Source organism: Sebastes fasciatus, chromosome 1 (assembly GCF_043250625.1).
Source record: "Sebastes fasciatus isolate fSebFas1 chromosome 1, fSebFas1.pri, whole genome shotgun sequence".
NCBI lineage: Eukaryota > Metazoa > Chordata > Actinopteri > Perciformes > Sebastidae > Sebastes > Sebastes fasciatus.
Window position 1 is genome coordinate 2958046 of NC_133795.1, and position 15590 is coordinate 2973635.

General features: G+C 39.9%; 1 protein-coding gene across 15 annotated transcripts in view; it reads right to left on the bottom strand.

Annotated features, from left to right (window-relative positions):
• The window catches only part of LOC141769522 (protein NLRC3-like), a 67172-nt gene that overhangs the window by 4021 nt on the left and 47561 nt on the right, over positions 1 to 15590 (bottom strand). For 12 of the 15 annotated variants that reach the window (XM_074639563.1, XM_074639645.1, XM_074639716.1 and 9 more), the window contains 2 exons: positions 3850 to 4020; positions 1720 to 1893 (listed from right to left, as the gene is read on the bottom strand). In XM_074639563.1, coding sequence (XP_074495664.1) covers positions 1720 to 1893; positions 3850 to 4020 — 345 coding nt within the window. Of the gene's footprint in view, positions 1 to 1719; positions 1894 to 3849; positions 4021 to 5907; positions 7676 to 7761; positions 7783 to 8550; positions 8649 to 9613; positions 9731 to 14804; positions 15392 to 15590 lie in introns of those variants that run through there. The other 3 variants (XM_074639784.1, XM_074639324.1, XM_074639840.1) reach the window with 3 other exon arrangements.

Below are 15590 nucleotides of genomic sequence, written 5' to 3' on the forward strand. Positions count from 1 at the left end.
GTGATTATTAAGTATTGTGATTCGATTTTGCGATTTATTGTGATTTTTGTTAACTTTTTTAACACTAGACCATGAAGGGAAAAAGTTGAATCATACACTTCTAGTGACTTTTACTTTGGAAAATCTCTAAATGAATCCAGTAAAAATGTTTGATTTTCAGCATGTATGTAGTCAGAGATGTCCTGAAGTCAAATATATCAGGATCATTATCAGGAATTATTTATTACATTTTTTCCAGCAACCCAAAAATCAAACATTAAAGACATTTCCTTCACAGATTAGTGGTATTTTCTTTTTAATTTATAAGGGACATGTAATGTTTTATACTTCTAGTGAATATAATCAATCAATCTTATTTCCATAGATGTATTTTGTATATACAGTTCCCTTTGTTAACACCTTATTTTGAAAACCGGACATAGACCCACATGTCTACTTCCTCTAACTTCTCCAAGTCCTCCTCTAGCTCTCCCGTCAGCTCCGTTCTCTTTATCCATCCATGTTCAGCTCCATCGGGGCCGTTTCAATGCATTTAACATAAATGTCAGTATATGGGTGCTCTACAGTTGTAACGTCGGCCCATTTGACCACGGAGATGAGAGCGACGGCCGGCTTGACCGCACGTTACCGCGATACGATGACGTTTCCTGTCCGTGACAGAGTTAGCATGCAGCTTTAGCCGTGATGTCTAGCTCTGCTTTTCCTGTCAATGTGTGAAACCCAAAGTGTTTCCATCCTTTACTGGATGTGTAGTGTTTACCATGCTGGTATTTAACATGTGAGGGTGCAGGTCGTATCCACGCAGACCCTCCTACGTTTTAATACTTTCTCGTTTCTGCTCGCGGCGGTTTGTTTTGGTTGGAACGGATACAGAACAGATATGACGTCACGTTACTCAGACTACAACAATAAAAGCGGTAACTTCCTTCTACCTCATCATAGACTCAGATGGAGCAAATATATCGATTCTGGCATTAAAAACTCTATTTCAAAATCGTTAAATAAAAATTGCGATACATATCGTGATATGGCATCAGTGTCATCTTTTCCTGGTTTTAAAGGCTACATTACAGTAAAGTGATGTAATTCCCTGAACTTACCAGACTGTTCTAGCTGTACTATTATTTATCATTTACACTTACTCATTATATCCACATTACTGATGATTATTTATCAAAAACCTCAGTGTGTAAATATTTTGTGGAACCACCAATAGTCAACCCTACAATATTGTCGAAACATCGATATTGAAGTATTTGGTAAAAAATATTGTGATATTTGATTTTGTCCAAGTCACCCAGCCCTTATAGATATAACTCAGACTGCTGACGCCGCCGATTAGTTTAAGATCAATGTTACAGGTCATTTTACACAGAACAAGACTGTGGATTTAGTCCTCATCTCGTAACACTCAACATCAATAACTCTTTGAATGTACATATGAACATGTGAGTATTGTATTGAGATGGACTTGAAAAAAATTTAAACCTGCAAAGATGTTTCTGATGCAGAATATTTATTTGGTTTTGCTTCAAATAATAAGCCAATGCTGACATGAAAACAGAACACAGTTAGATCTGCTGTGAAGAAGAAAATGTATTTAGCATTAAGATACTCAGTGTGGATCAGTATAATATCAGCCTTATGTCTGCAGTTTAGTGTCACCAGAACTTTCACATCATATTAATCTCAGAACAGAAGTAAAAAATGGTGTCTGACCTCAGCGTCTCCAGTCTACAGTGTGGACTCTCCAGAAAACAACACAGGAGCTTCACTCCTGAATCCTTCAGGTTGTTTCCTCTCAGATCCAGCTCTCTCAGATGGGAGGGGTTGGACTTCAGGGCTGAGATCAGAGAAGCCCAGCTGATCTCTGACAAACCGCAGAGCCTCAATCTGAATAAAGAATAAATGATGAAGATAAAAATCACTTTTTAATCCAATCAGATGTGTTCAGGTTTTAAATGTGTAGCTCAACATCACTATGTCCTAATCAATGATCTTTTCCCTAAAATGAGTAGAGTGACTTTGTCATTGTGTTATTGTGGATCATCATAATGTCAGCCTTCTAAAGACATCATCCAGATGTCACCACAACATTCATACAGCTGTTCATGTCAACACACATCAATAACATGCTGCTGATCCCAGTCAAGTGTGGAATTAGAGGATCAATATTAAATCAGACTTGTTGGACTTCATTACTTAATTTATTACACGGCCTTCTTCTCACTGTATCTGGGAGCTTAGCAGGTTTATGTCATTTACAGGAAAAGTCCACATTTGTTCAAGTGTGTCTATAAACAACAGCCACATGTCATATGTACTTTAAAAGAGTTATTGGTGGCAGTAATCATTCCTCCTGTGAAGTGGTCCCTTCATAACACAACTACACTGTAAGAAATTACTTCATAAGTTCAACGGAAACTAATATGAAGATTCAGTAGTCTGACTCAGACAAATCAAGTGGGTGTTTACTAGGGCTGGGACGATTCAACTATCTCCTGATTTGATATTTATTGTGATTATTAAGTATTGTGATTCGATTTTGCGATTTATTGTGATTTTTGTTAACTTTTTTAACACTAGACCATGGGAAAAAGTTGAATCATACACTTCTAGTGACTTTTACTTTGGAAAATATCTAAATGAATCCAGTAAAAAAATTAGATTTTCAGCATGTATGTAGTCAGAGATGTCCTGAAGTCAAATATATCAGTCATTATCAGGAATTATTTATTACATTTTTTCCAGTAACCTAAAAATCAAAGAATAAAGACATTTACTTCACAGATTAGAGGTATTTTCTTTTTAATTTATAAGGGACATCTAATGTTTTATACTTCTGGTGAATATAATCCATCAATCTTATTTCCATAGATGTATTTTATATATACAGTTCCCTTTGTTAACACCTAATTTTGAAAACCGGACGTAGTCCCACGTGCCTACTTCCTCTAACTTCTCCAAGTCCTCCTCTAGCTCTCCCGTCAGCTCCGTTCTCTTTATCCATCCATGGTCAGCTCCATCGGGGCTGTTTGAATGCATTTAACATAAATGTCAGTATCTGGGTGCTCTACAGTTGTAGCGTCGGCCCATTTGACCACGGAGACGAGAGCGATGGCCGGCTCGACCGCAACATTACCGCGATACGGTAAAGTTTCCTGTCCAAGTCACCCAGCCCTAATAGATATAACTCAGACTGCTGACGCCTCCGATTAGTTTAAGATCAGCGTTACAGGTAATTTTACACAGAACCAGACTGTGGACTTAGTCCTCATCTCGTAAAACTCAACATCAATAACTCTTTGAATGTACATATGAACATGTGAGTATTGTATTGAGATAGACTTGAAAACATTTTTAACCTGCAAAGATGTTTCTGATGCAGAATATTTATTTGGTTTTTGCTTCAAATAATAAGCCAATGCTGACATGAAAACAGAGCACAGTTAGATCTGCTGTCAAAAAGAACGTGGGAATAACTTAGAACCATAGAAAACTCTAATTGGATGGTGTCGTTCATAATCATCACTTATGTGCCTTTGAACGTGTTTGTTGAAGAGTGCTGCACCTTTAGACATGTTCAAATAGAGAACTACAGGAATGAGTCCTAAAACCCAGAAATGAGTCAGCATTTTATTTCTTCCTGTTCCCTCGTCTGGAGGTCAGTGGGTTTTTTGAATGGGTTTTTAGTTAGATGCCTGAAATAAGGTCTGTGTTTAAAGGTCCAGTGTGTAGGATCTGGCGGTATATAACGGTGAGGTGAGGAGATTACAACCAACTGAAGCCTCTCCTGTGTGCGTAGAGAGTTTGTGTACAAACTACATAAGCTACAGTCAGTGAACTGACCTCAGAGTCTCCAGTCTACAGTTTGGACTCTCCAGTGCAGCAGACAGCTTCACTCCTGAATCCTGCAGGTAAACGTCATTCATGTCCAGCTCTCTCAGATGGGAGGGGTTGGACTTCAGAGCTGAGGCCACAACTTCACAGTGAGTAGCTGAGAGTCTACAGTCAGAAAGTCTGTCATGACACAAAAATGACAAAATATGTTATTATGAAAGAGGACAGTTTATATTTACTTCATGCATTTGATGACTAAACAGTTTGATATATACTTCTTTGATTAACATTTGCTCCTCACATCAGTGGTTCAGCTAATCTTATCTTACTATTTGACATGAAACAATAATTCTCATCACTCTCTCTCAAACCTGCAGACTTTTAATCTTTGTTTCTTTCTTTGTTAGAGAAAAAATGTAGTTACATTGAGTCTTCCCTAATGTCCAGTCTGTCAGTGTGATCTGATCCCAGGTCTGTCTCCACAAAGTTTGCATGAGGCCTTCTTGATTAGAAAAGCATTTTTAAAACTCAGTGAATAAGTAATAATAATACAGTTGATAAAGTTGACCTCTAGCTACCTGCTGCTGTCAGGTTCACGTCCATTAATGGGAAAATTTAGTGACTGCTGCCAAACGGTAGAGAATTAAACAAATTACGTAATAATATTAGACCTGTACATAATTAAACATTCATATAATTATATATTTGATGACTGCATGGCGTTTTGTCATTAACACTCTTTTCTGAGCATCAAACGTATTCAGCTCACAAACACAATTAATGAACCAATAAGGTTGCATTATTTACAACATAATGTCATCAGAAAGATGTTATCAGTGTATCAGCATTAAAAACAGAACATTGATCTTTGGTGTGTATAAGATCTCTTAAAAAGTCTGAATTCTACCATTCTGCTGTTATATATTCATCAGACCGCTGTTATTGGTGGAAGCTGTGTATTTCCTGTTACTACTCTTCTCTACAGCAACAAGAGAGAGAAACACCAGAGTTTCCTTCTGTGAGTAACAGAATAAAAGGAAAGACTTAAAAACGAGATTATGGAACACAACTCGACTTCATGAGCAATAAAATACACCATTGCTCGATTCAACACACTCAGGGGTTTTACAACGACGATCTTTGTCTCGTATGACCAGTAGTTTACGGTGGCTAATGCTAGAGTTGGGTCGGTTTTCAGTTTTCCGGTCCAGTGTACGAGCTTAAACTGGTTTGATTTTATGCTAACCGGCGGAACCGACATTTGTCATTATGACACATTCTGGCAAACTAAAAAGTATCCTACATCAACAACCTGTGCCGACAGAGTCACAGTGCTAAATCCAGCCTGTATTGTATTACTAATAAGCAATATGACAACGTGATTAACGTAATATTATGATGTTATGTTGGTTTGTAAACAAGAAGAGGTTTGTTTACTATAAAGTTCAAGTATTTTTTGGAGTGACGAGACGAGACGAGACGAGACGAGACGAGACATGGCAGAGCTGGTCTCAAAGAAAACGAAAATTGCGGCAGCATGGCAACAGTTTGTATTTGAAGACAACGAAAGATATGGGCCGAATAACACACGAGGTAAGGTGTAATGTGGTGCAAGGCCTATTGAAAGTAAACCCCAGCACCAGGGCTCTGATCCCAGGACCGCCCCGACTCCCCGCCGGATCAGCAAACGTTCTGTTGCTGCCGTTACACCGGTTAGACCCAGCGCTCCACCAGTCAGCTGATCTTTTGTTTTTTTCATTTGTTTTACCAGGTTCACATGTCGTCTCCATCACCCCAAAGATAAATAAGAAAAAACTGTAAAATGTAACAATTATTAGAAATAAATAGAATAAGTGTTCATTAACTTGACAGCTAGAAACAAAACCTACTGAAACATTTTGTAACTCAACATTTGAAACAACTCAAGAACATCTGTGACAAAATACAACTGACTTATTTATGTAATAAACACGTGGAACACATAAGAATCATTTTATAGTGTGTATATTTGAAGAACTAAACTACTAATCTACACTGATCTATAAAGTTAATCACATCTGGACTTACAGAGCTTTTCTGCAGTTCCTCACAGCTGGAATCAGTCTCTGCCGTCCCTCTGGTGTGTTGTACTTCTTCAGGTCCAACTCATCCAGAACCTCCTCTGACATCTGCAGCATGTAGGCCAGAGCTGAGCAGTGGATCTCAGAGAGTTTCTTCTCTGATCTGTTCTCTGACTTCAGGAACTCTTGGATCTCCTGATGTACCGAGTGGTCGTTCATCTCCGTCAGACAGTGGAAGATGTTGATGCTTCTGTCAGGAGAGGTATCATATCTGTTCATCTTCTTCAGGTTGTTGATGATTCTCTGGATGATTTCTGGACTGTTGTCTGTCTGACCCAGCAGACCTCCTAAGAGCTTCTGGTTGGACTCCAGAGAGAGGCCATGAAGGAAGCGAACAAACAGGTCCAGGTGGCCATTTTTACTTTCAAGGGCTTTCATCATGGCTCTCTCCAGGAAGTCATCCAGGGTTGAATGAACATAGTCTTCTCCCAGGAAGTCCTTCAGTACCTCTGTGTTCCTGTTTGTGTAACAGTGGAACATGTAGACTGCAGCCAAAAACTCCTGAATGCTCAGGTGAACAAAGCAGTAGACTGTTTTCTGGAAGATCACACACTCTCTTTTGAAGATCTCTGTACAAACTCCTGAGTACACCGAGGCCTCTGTGACATCAAGACCACACCGCTCCAGGTCTTCTTGGTAGAACATGATGTTTCCTTTCTCCAGATGTTCAAACGCCAGCCTCCCCAGCTTCAGAAGAACTTCCCTGTCAGCCTCCGTCAGCTCCTGTGGACTCGTCTCATGTCCCTCACCGTACTTCTGCTTCTTCCTCTTTGTCTGAACCAACAGGAAGCGTGAGTACAGGTCAGTCAGGGTCTTGGGCAGCTCTCCTCTCTGGTCTGTAGTCAACATGTGGTCCAGAACTGTAGCAGTGATCCAGCAGAAGACTGGGATTAGACACATGATGTGGAGGCTCCTGGATGTCTTGATGTGTGAGATGATTCTGCTGGACAGCTCTTCATCACTGACTCTCCTCCTGAAGTACTCCTCCTTCTGGGCGTCAGTGAAGCCTCGTACTTCTGTTACCCTGGCAACACATGCAGGAGGGATCTGATTGGCTGCTGCAGGTCGGGAAGTTATCCAGACGAGAGCTGAGGGAAGCAGATTCCCCTGGATGAGGTTTGTTAGCAGCACATTGACTGATGACTTCTGGGTAACATCAGACACAACCTCGTTGTTCTTGAAATCCAGTGAAAGTCTGCTTTCATCCAGGCCGTCAAAGATGAACAGAACTTTACAGACAGCGAGCTTCTCTGCTGTGACCTTCTGTAATGTTGGATGGAAAACATGGAGTAGCATGAGAAGACTGTACTGCTCATCTCTGATCAAGTTCAGCTCCCTGAACGAAAGCAGAACCACCAGACTGACATCTTGGTTTCCCAAGCCCTCTGCCCAGTCCAGAGCGAACTTCTGCACTGAGAAGGTTTTTCCAACGCCAGCAACGCCGTTCGTCAGAACGACTCTGATGTGTCCCTGTTGGTCAGGTAAGGCTTTAAAGATGTCGTGGCACTTGATTGGAGCGTCATGGAGGGTCTTCTTCTTGGAAGCTGTCTCAAGCTGCCTCACCTCATGTTGGGTATTAACCTCTTCACTCTGTCCCTCTGTGATGTAGAGCTCAGTGTAGATCCTGTTGAGGAGGGTTCCACTTCCTGTTTCATCAGTTCCTTCAGTCACACATTCACATCTCCTCCTCAGACTGATCTTATGTTCATCTACTCCTGCAGACCTCTATTCAGACTGATCTTATGTTCATCTACAACCTCCTGCAGACCTCTATTCAGACTGATCTTATGTTCATCTACACCCTCCTGCAGACCTCTATCTGCTGAAAGAGAGAAACAAAGTTTAAGACAAAACACAGAAACTTATTATTTCCAATGCAAATATGAAAATAATCAATATAACAACATATGAAGAAGTAAAGGTTATAAAGTCATCATCCCTTCTTTAAGTCAAAACTAACATCAAAGTATTTTTTATATTTATTTTTAATAGTTTTTCAGCAAGTTGCTCTGCAGGACAAGATGTTTGTAAGTTAGAGAAGGAGACTGCAGCAGGAAAGCTAATGTTGTTCAAAGTCTGTGGCTCCTGTTCAGTTCAGTTCAGTTCATTTTTATATAGCGTCAAATCATAACAGAAGTTATCTAAAGATGCTTTTCATATAGAGCAGGTCTAGACCGTACTCTATAATTTAGAGACCCAACAAAAGCATGAGCATGTATTGTTATGCGACAATGGCAAGAAAAATCTCCCCTTTCGTCAGTGTGACTGTCTGTCTGTGATAGAACAGTGATGTTGTTGCTTTACACAGAGTTTAATAGTTCTCCATCTTCATTTATGCAGATGGAAAACAAACAGCATTCTGATTGGTTAATGCAAAGACAGAGTGCTATCATAAAAACAAAACATAAAAATATAAATTTAGTCCTTTCAGTTCAGATTTTCTCTCAAAGGAGAACAAAGTACAAGTGATGCAGAGCAGATATGTGTGGTGGAGCAGATCTTAAATGGTTGTCACAACAATAGTGAGTATTAAAACAACAAGTCCTGTTTTCAGACATGAAGACATCAGCAGACCGATCTACAGGCTTACTTTGTACAGTGCTGGTCTGACTGGCTGTCTGAGGTCCAGGTCTTGTTCTAGATCTGGACATCGGCTCCTCCACAGAAGCATGACTCCTCTTCTTCTCTCTGTGGAGACATTACTTTATTACTAAAATCATTTGTTGATTGTTGTTGAAGAATATCAAGACTTGGCCGATACTGAAGCTCAGATGGTCACAGAGAAGAGTTAAAGTGTTGTTACTGAATTCAGCATTCAGTCTGTAATGAAAATGATCCTTTATTTTAAATCTCCTGCTTTAATAAACAAGAATTAGCTGCTTTTCCTATCTGACTGTCTTATTAAACATTTAGTGATCTGGCTGAAGTTTGTTTATTAAAGGGGAACAACGGTCATTATTAAAACACTGATATTATTCTATTCTAACAAGGAACACCAGAGCACCCGTGTTACATGATGTGTGTCTTAGACTGCTGGTCTACCTCAATATTTAGATCACTTCTAACCTCAGTTTAAACCTAACTAACTCAAACTAAACTGCCCAAAGTGACTGTGAATCAGTAAAGGACATAATCATCTCTCTTTGATGGAGGACATTTACAGTGAAGTAGCTGCAGAAAATGATGAGTTTGTATTAAAGGGGAACAACGGACAGTAATTTTACTCCCCAGAACACGGGAGTATACGTACAACCCCACTTCAAAGAAGCTGTCATAACAGCTGATTTTAGGAGAAGTCAAACCAACACAGTATTTTGAGGACAAATATGAGGAAATGAATTACACATTTGAAGCACATTCTTTCAGATTTTTAATAGTTGTAAATCTTTACAGCGACTTCAACGTTCAGGCAGAAACATGAATATTTTCATGAAGTGTAAATTGTGAAATGGAGGTTCTCAGGTGTTTTGTTACAGAAATACAAGCAGTACTTTGTGGCTATAAAACCCAGACTAAGATCCATCTTAGTTTGAAACAGTATCTGCACTAATAATTCTGCATCAGGAATAGAAATCTTTTAGCAGAACATTTAGTCTTCATCCTCAATGCATCATCATCCACCAGGTCAGCGCACAGTAAAAACAGTCTCTTACTTTGACTCTGAGGGTCCAGGTTCATTACTGAAGAATATACGAAGACCCATGGACTTGTCACTGTTCATAGACAGACAGCTGGGTGCTGGAGACTCTGCTCTCGGTCTGTACTGAACTCTGAAAACACCAAAGTTTGGTTTAAAGTTTGTATTAGTCCTCTTAGATTAGAGCTTTCCTGGGTGACTGACAGCTGTCACAGATACGAAGAGGAAGAATGCACAAATTAATTCTCTTTGTGTCACGAAAAGTGTGTTCAACTTCAGTTAGAAAATACATTTTAGTAGAACTTTTAAAACAGAAACACAAAATCAACAGAAAACAGTATTGGTAGAGGAAAGTGAAGTCCTATAAATGAATTAGTAGCAGCTCTCTTACTTTGACTCTGAGGGTCCAGGTTCATTACTGAAGAGTGGAGGATCATCTGTAGACTGGTCACTCTTCATAGACAGACAGCCAGAGACTAGAGACTCTGCTCCGTCCTCCTCTTCCTCCACACAATCACTCATCTTCTGATCTGAAGTCAGTCTGAGAGGTAAAAGAGGGACACTGACTGTAAACATGAAGAAGAAACAAGTTAGTACAAGAGTTACAGGATAGACTGAGAGACCAGGAAGTAACACACCCTCTCTCTCTATCACACACACACACACGCGCACACACACACACACACACACACACACACACACACACACACACACACACACACACACACACACACACACACACACACACACACACACACACAGAGAGTATACAGTAGAATGAAACCACCCAGAACTCCACCTGGTCACTATTCTTTTAGTCTCTGCTTGTTTTCTTGTTTTCTTGTTTTCTTGGGTTACAGCAGCTTTAATGAGGATTATTCAGCCAGTCATAACTTTGTGTTCACAGAAGAATCAAACTGTTGAGATCATTCTAACATTTCTCTCCTCTACAGTCCACAGGGAGGAAACTGACTCAGACACTTTGACAGAAAGATGATAAAATGTTGGATTAATGTTGGATTAACACTCACCCTGCTTCAGTCTACAGTCGTCACCCCTCTGTCTCACTGAACTGACAGACTGAACACCTACATAGTTCCCTCCCTCTGTTCTCATGAGCCTGGCTCACCTGGCCAGTGCGGCTCCTCCTCTCTCCATTTACAGGAAATCAGCTGAGTTGTGTGACTGGGTGTGTTCACGGCAGATAGCAGGTTAGAAATAGATGTCACATAGCAGTGGTGAACATCATCTGAAAGCTGGGAACCTGAAGATTAATTTGAGATGCAGCTCAGCTCTGTGTGTCAACTTGTTCTAGTCATAAATCAGAAATAAACACGAATTAATGAATTAAAATAAATTGTGACAGATATATATATATATATATATATATATATATATTAGGGGTGGAACGGTTCACAAAATTCACTGTTCCTCGGTTCATATCACAGTTTTCGGTTCGGTTCAGTTAATTTATATTACAGCGAGGAGGTCATGTTCTGATTTCAACATGCTTTTCATTTATTTGGCAAAATTAAGTTAACAAATGTTTGCCTTAAAAAAAGTATGGCTTACATAAAGAACGTAAACACTTCTTCAGTGTCAAATCTTAACTGAAAGAATAGGTCTTCTACAGTAATTATTGCAAACAAAAAATGCAGCTTTGTTATTTTCATATAAATATGATGTAATTATAGACTAAGTCCATCAACATAAATTGAAGCATAAGCTCAACCAGAACTATACTAAAACAAAATAAGAACAGTATAATATATGTCTCAATTCCCTGATTATCAGCTCTTAATTGAAAGATTTGTGTTATTTAAAAATAATGAATAACTACAAAACACATTACAGGGATTGTGCTGCTGGAATTACTGTGTTGCTTATAAGTGTATAGTGCAGCTCAAGTAACGTTACGTTAATCATATGCTGAAATCCAGCGTCCTCCACGACTACATAAGGCTGCATATCTTTCACTATAAACCTCCCCAGTGCTTTAGTCATGTTTTTCTCCCTGTCTGAGTCTGAGTCTGAGTCTGCATGTAGAGGCTGTTTAAATGCTGCGGGGAGAAGGAGTTGCTCTTTCATACCCGCCTCTCTTCTCCTTACGCTATCAACGGACACACCGGAGTGATCGCTTCATTAATTGTTCATCATAGTGGAAGACGTTAACATAAACCACACGTGTTGCACAGTGCTTATACAGTCGACGTTTTATCAAACACTATTTTCCGTCATTTTCATGGTAACACTAAATCTGTAATGCTCCCATACAGCAGAGTGAAACGATGCTGGTGGATCCTCTAACTGGACTTTATTGTGTCCACTCGCCATTTCCTAAACTGACTGACAGCCGCACTCGCCACTTCATCCGTGAAGGAGGCTGGGTCACGCTTCATCAACACATGCGCAGTAAAATCTGGTCTGCACTCATGTTGAGCCAATAGCAACGCACGACCGCAGCTTCAGTTACACTGAACCGTGACTAGAGAACCGTGACTAGAGAACCCTGACTAGAGAACCGTGACTAGAGAACCGTGACTAGAGAACCGTGACTAGAGAACCGTGACTAGAGAACCGTGATTAGCGAACCGTGACTAGAGAACCGTTACTAGAGAACCGTGACTAGAGAACCGTTACTAGAGAACCATGACCGTGACTAGAGAACCTGACTAGAGAACCGTGACCGTGACTAGAGAACCCTGACTAGAGAACCGTGACTAGAGAACCGTTACTAGAGAACCGTGAGTAGAGAACCGTTACTAGAGAACCGTGACCGTGACTAGAGAACCTGACTAGAGAACCGTGACCGTGACTAGAGAACCCTGACTAGAGAACCGTGACCGTGACTAGAGAACCTGACTAGAGAACCGTGAACCTGACTAGAGAACCCTGACTAGAGAACCGTGACTAGCGAACCGTCACTAGAGAACCGTGACTAGCGAACCGTGACTAGAGAACCGTGATTAGCGAACCGTGACTAGAGAACCGTTACTAGAGAACCGTGACTAGAGAACCATTATTAGAGAACCGTGACCGTGACTAGAGAACCTGACTAGAGAACCATGACCGTGACTAGAGAACCCTGACTAGAGAACCGTGACTAGCGAACCATGACTAGAGAACCGTTACTAGAGAACCGTGACCAGAGAACCGAACGGTTCAGATTTTTTACCTGAACCGTTTCCATCCCTAATATATATATATATACTGTATATATATATATATATATATATATATATATACATGTATATGGTTTATGCTAGCGGCAACACTTCCAATATGATGAACAATTTATGATATAATATATATATATTAGGGGTGGAACGGTTCACAAAATTCCTGGTTCCTCGGTTCATATCACGGTTTTGGGGTCACGGTTTTATGTTACAGCGAGGAGGTCATGTTCTGATTTCAACATGCTTTTCATTTATTTGGCAAAAATAAGTTAACAAATGTTTGCCTTAACAAAAGTATGGCTTACATAAAGAACAAATACACTTCTTCATTGACAAATCTTAATTGAATGAATAAGTCTTCTACAGTAATTAGTACAAACAAAAAATGCAGCTTTGTTATTTTCATGTAAATATGAAGGTCTAAGGTCATATATTGAAGCAGAAGCTCAACCAGAACTGCTAAAAAACTTAGCTTTTTATCTCCCACTCATTCAACAGTGGCTCATTGGTCATAATTCTTACTATAACAGTTAAGGCACTCCAATACTGACATACTGTCAATAAGAAAAAATAAATTCCAAAAATAAAATCATAAATGTCTGTAATGTAAATGTAATGTTCCATCTTAAGGCTGTTGGTAAATCCTCAACTGCTGCTTATTCTAGTTTCTACAGGGCAGGCACAACAGACTAAAATTCACACGTGAAGGCTCACGCTTTGACCATATGCTTTAATTCTGTATTGTTTATGATGGAGTGTGGTCGTATATGCAGCGATAAACACTCTTATAGCATTAGATATGACTTTGGCACAGTGTGAATCTGCAGTGGGAGGCTGTCTGAACGCTGTGGGGGAACGGATTCTGTCCAGTCTGCTTTTGTTTCGCTCCGCTGATCGACACATTCGGGTGATGCCGTGGTAATTAAATGTTTCAAGTGTCCACATATAAACCCGACTTCAGTTGAACAGTGTCTGCGTACAGTTTGACACAAATCGTTTTCAGTTTAGCTCGACTATCATGAGCTACTGGGCTCGACTATCATGAGCTACTGGGCTCGACTATCATGAGCTACTGGGCGCTACAGCGCTGCTACCATTCCTGGTGCGCTGACAATAATCTAGACTGATGAATAGCACTACAGGTAAAAGTATTTTTTTTTTATTAAAATAATAATAATTATTATTATTATATATATATTTTTTTTAATTATTATTATTATTTTAAGAGTGCATAATATATTATATATTATTATTTTAGGGTCTTACAATTTGACTTTAAAAATTCTACATAAACTTGTATGCATTTTTTGGGACTTTGTTCTAATCTTTGCATTTTTAAGAAATATTAGATAATTTGACCTCTTTCGACCTCAGACAGTCAAAAACAGACATTCTTTTAATAGGACCAGACAATTTTGCTACAGCAGTTCATCAGTTTATTGGCCCACTTCAATCAAATATCAGTCCTACAGCTAAGAACCTTGGTATCATCTTTGACCGGAATATGACTTTTGACCATCATGTCACTAAACTTGTCCAGACCTGCTTTCTCCAGTTAAGAAACATTGCAAAAATCCGATGTATCTTGTCCTCCACCGATCTTGAACTTTTAATTCACACTTTCATATTCTCCCGTCTAGACTATTGTAATTCCCTCTACACCTGCCTCAGTCAAACTGTTTCAAATCGCCTACAGGTGGTTCAAAATGCAGCGGCCAGGTTATTAACCAGAACTAGCCGTCGGTCTCACATCACCCCTGTTCTGGCATCCCTCCATTGGCTTCCTGTAAAATTCAGAATGAACTTTAAGATCCGCTCAAACTGCAAAACAAAAGATGATCAGGTCTTTTCTGTCTTAGCCCCAACTCTCTGGAATCACCTAGCGCCCAAGAAAAATTTGCCAAAATTCTCTGCCGATGCTAAACAGTGTATTCTCCTGTTGGTACTGACTCTTGATTTGAGTTGTTTGGTGGATTGGATGATTGGACTTTCTATCAGTAACAAGGAACAAACAACAAACAAGACATATTGGCTATTTTACACTTTATTAATTTAATACACCGTCAGGAGCCTCAGTAGCGGTGGAAGTGGAAGATCCATACGCAGCCACAACAGCCTGGCACCTCCTCCTCATGCTGGTCACCAACCTGGTCACAGCCGTCTCTTTCCCAATGGAAGACTGTGGGAAAAAGTATTTTTGGGCCCAATGGCATCACATGACGGACACAGAAGTTGTAGTATCGTCGTTTGGCCACTAGGAAATTTGGCTTTAAAGCTCGGCGCTCTTCCTGAGGGCTCGGTTTTAATTAACTTCCACTGTTATTTAGAAATATGTGGAAATAAACAGCAAAACTCCATCGTTCCACAGAGTGGAGCTGCGACACAAAGCGAAGCAGAAAGATCTATTTAAATGTGTTAATCTACAGTTATGTTGCCATAAACTGAACTATTCTGCAGAGGCATGTTGGGTTCAGAATATATGAATGAATAAAAAAAAAAGACAAAATAAGATGCAGGTCCAGGTGGTGAACCTCTGTGGATCATCAGGACACGGCTGATCCTCTCAACACATCCACTTTCTGATCACTCACTCTTTCAGAGGCCACGGCTTCCATCTGATGAGAGAAGAAGAGAACAGAAGTCATGAATCAGTGTTTGCAGAGACTCCCTTCATCAGCTGTCAGTCACTGATGCAGCTCACAGTTCATTTATAAAACTATCATCGGCAAAACCAACCTTCATATCTCTGCTCACTACTCAATATCTCCAACAGTAACCGCAAATTATGTTCTAGCAAATTCATCAGTGTGGTCG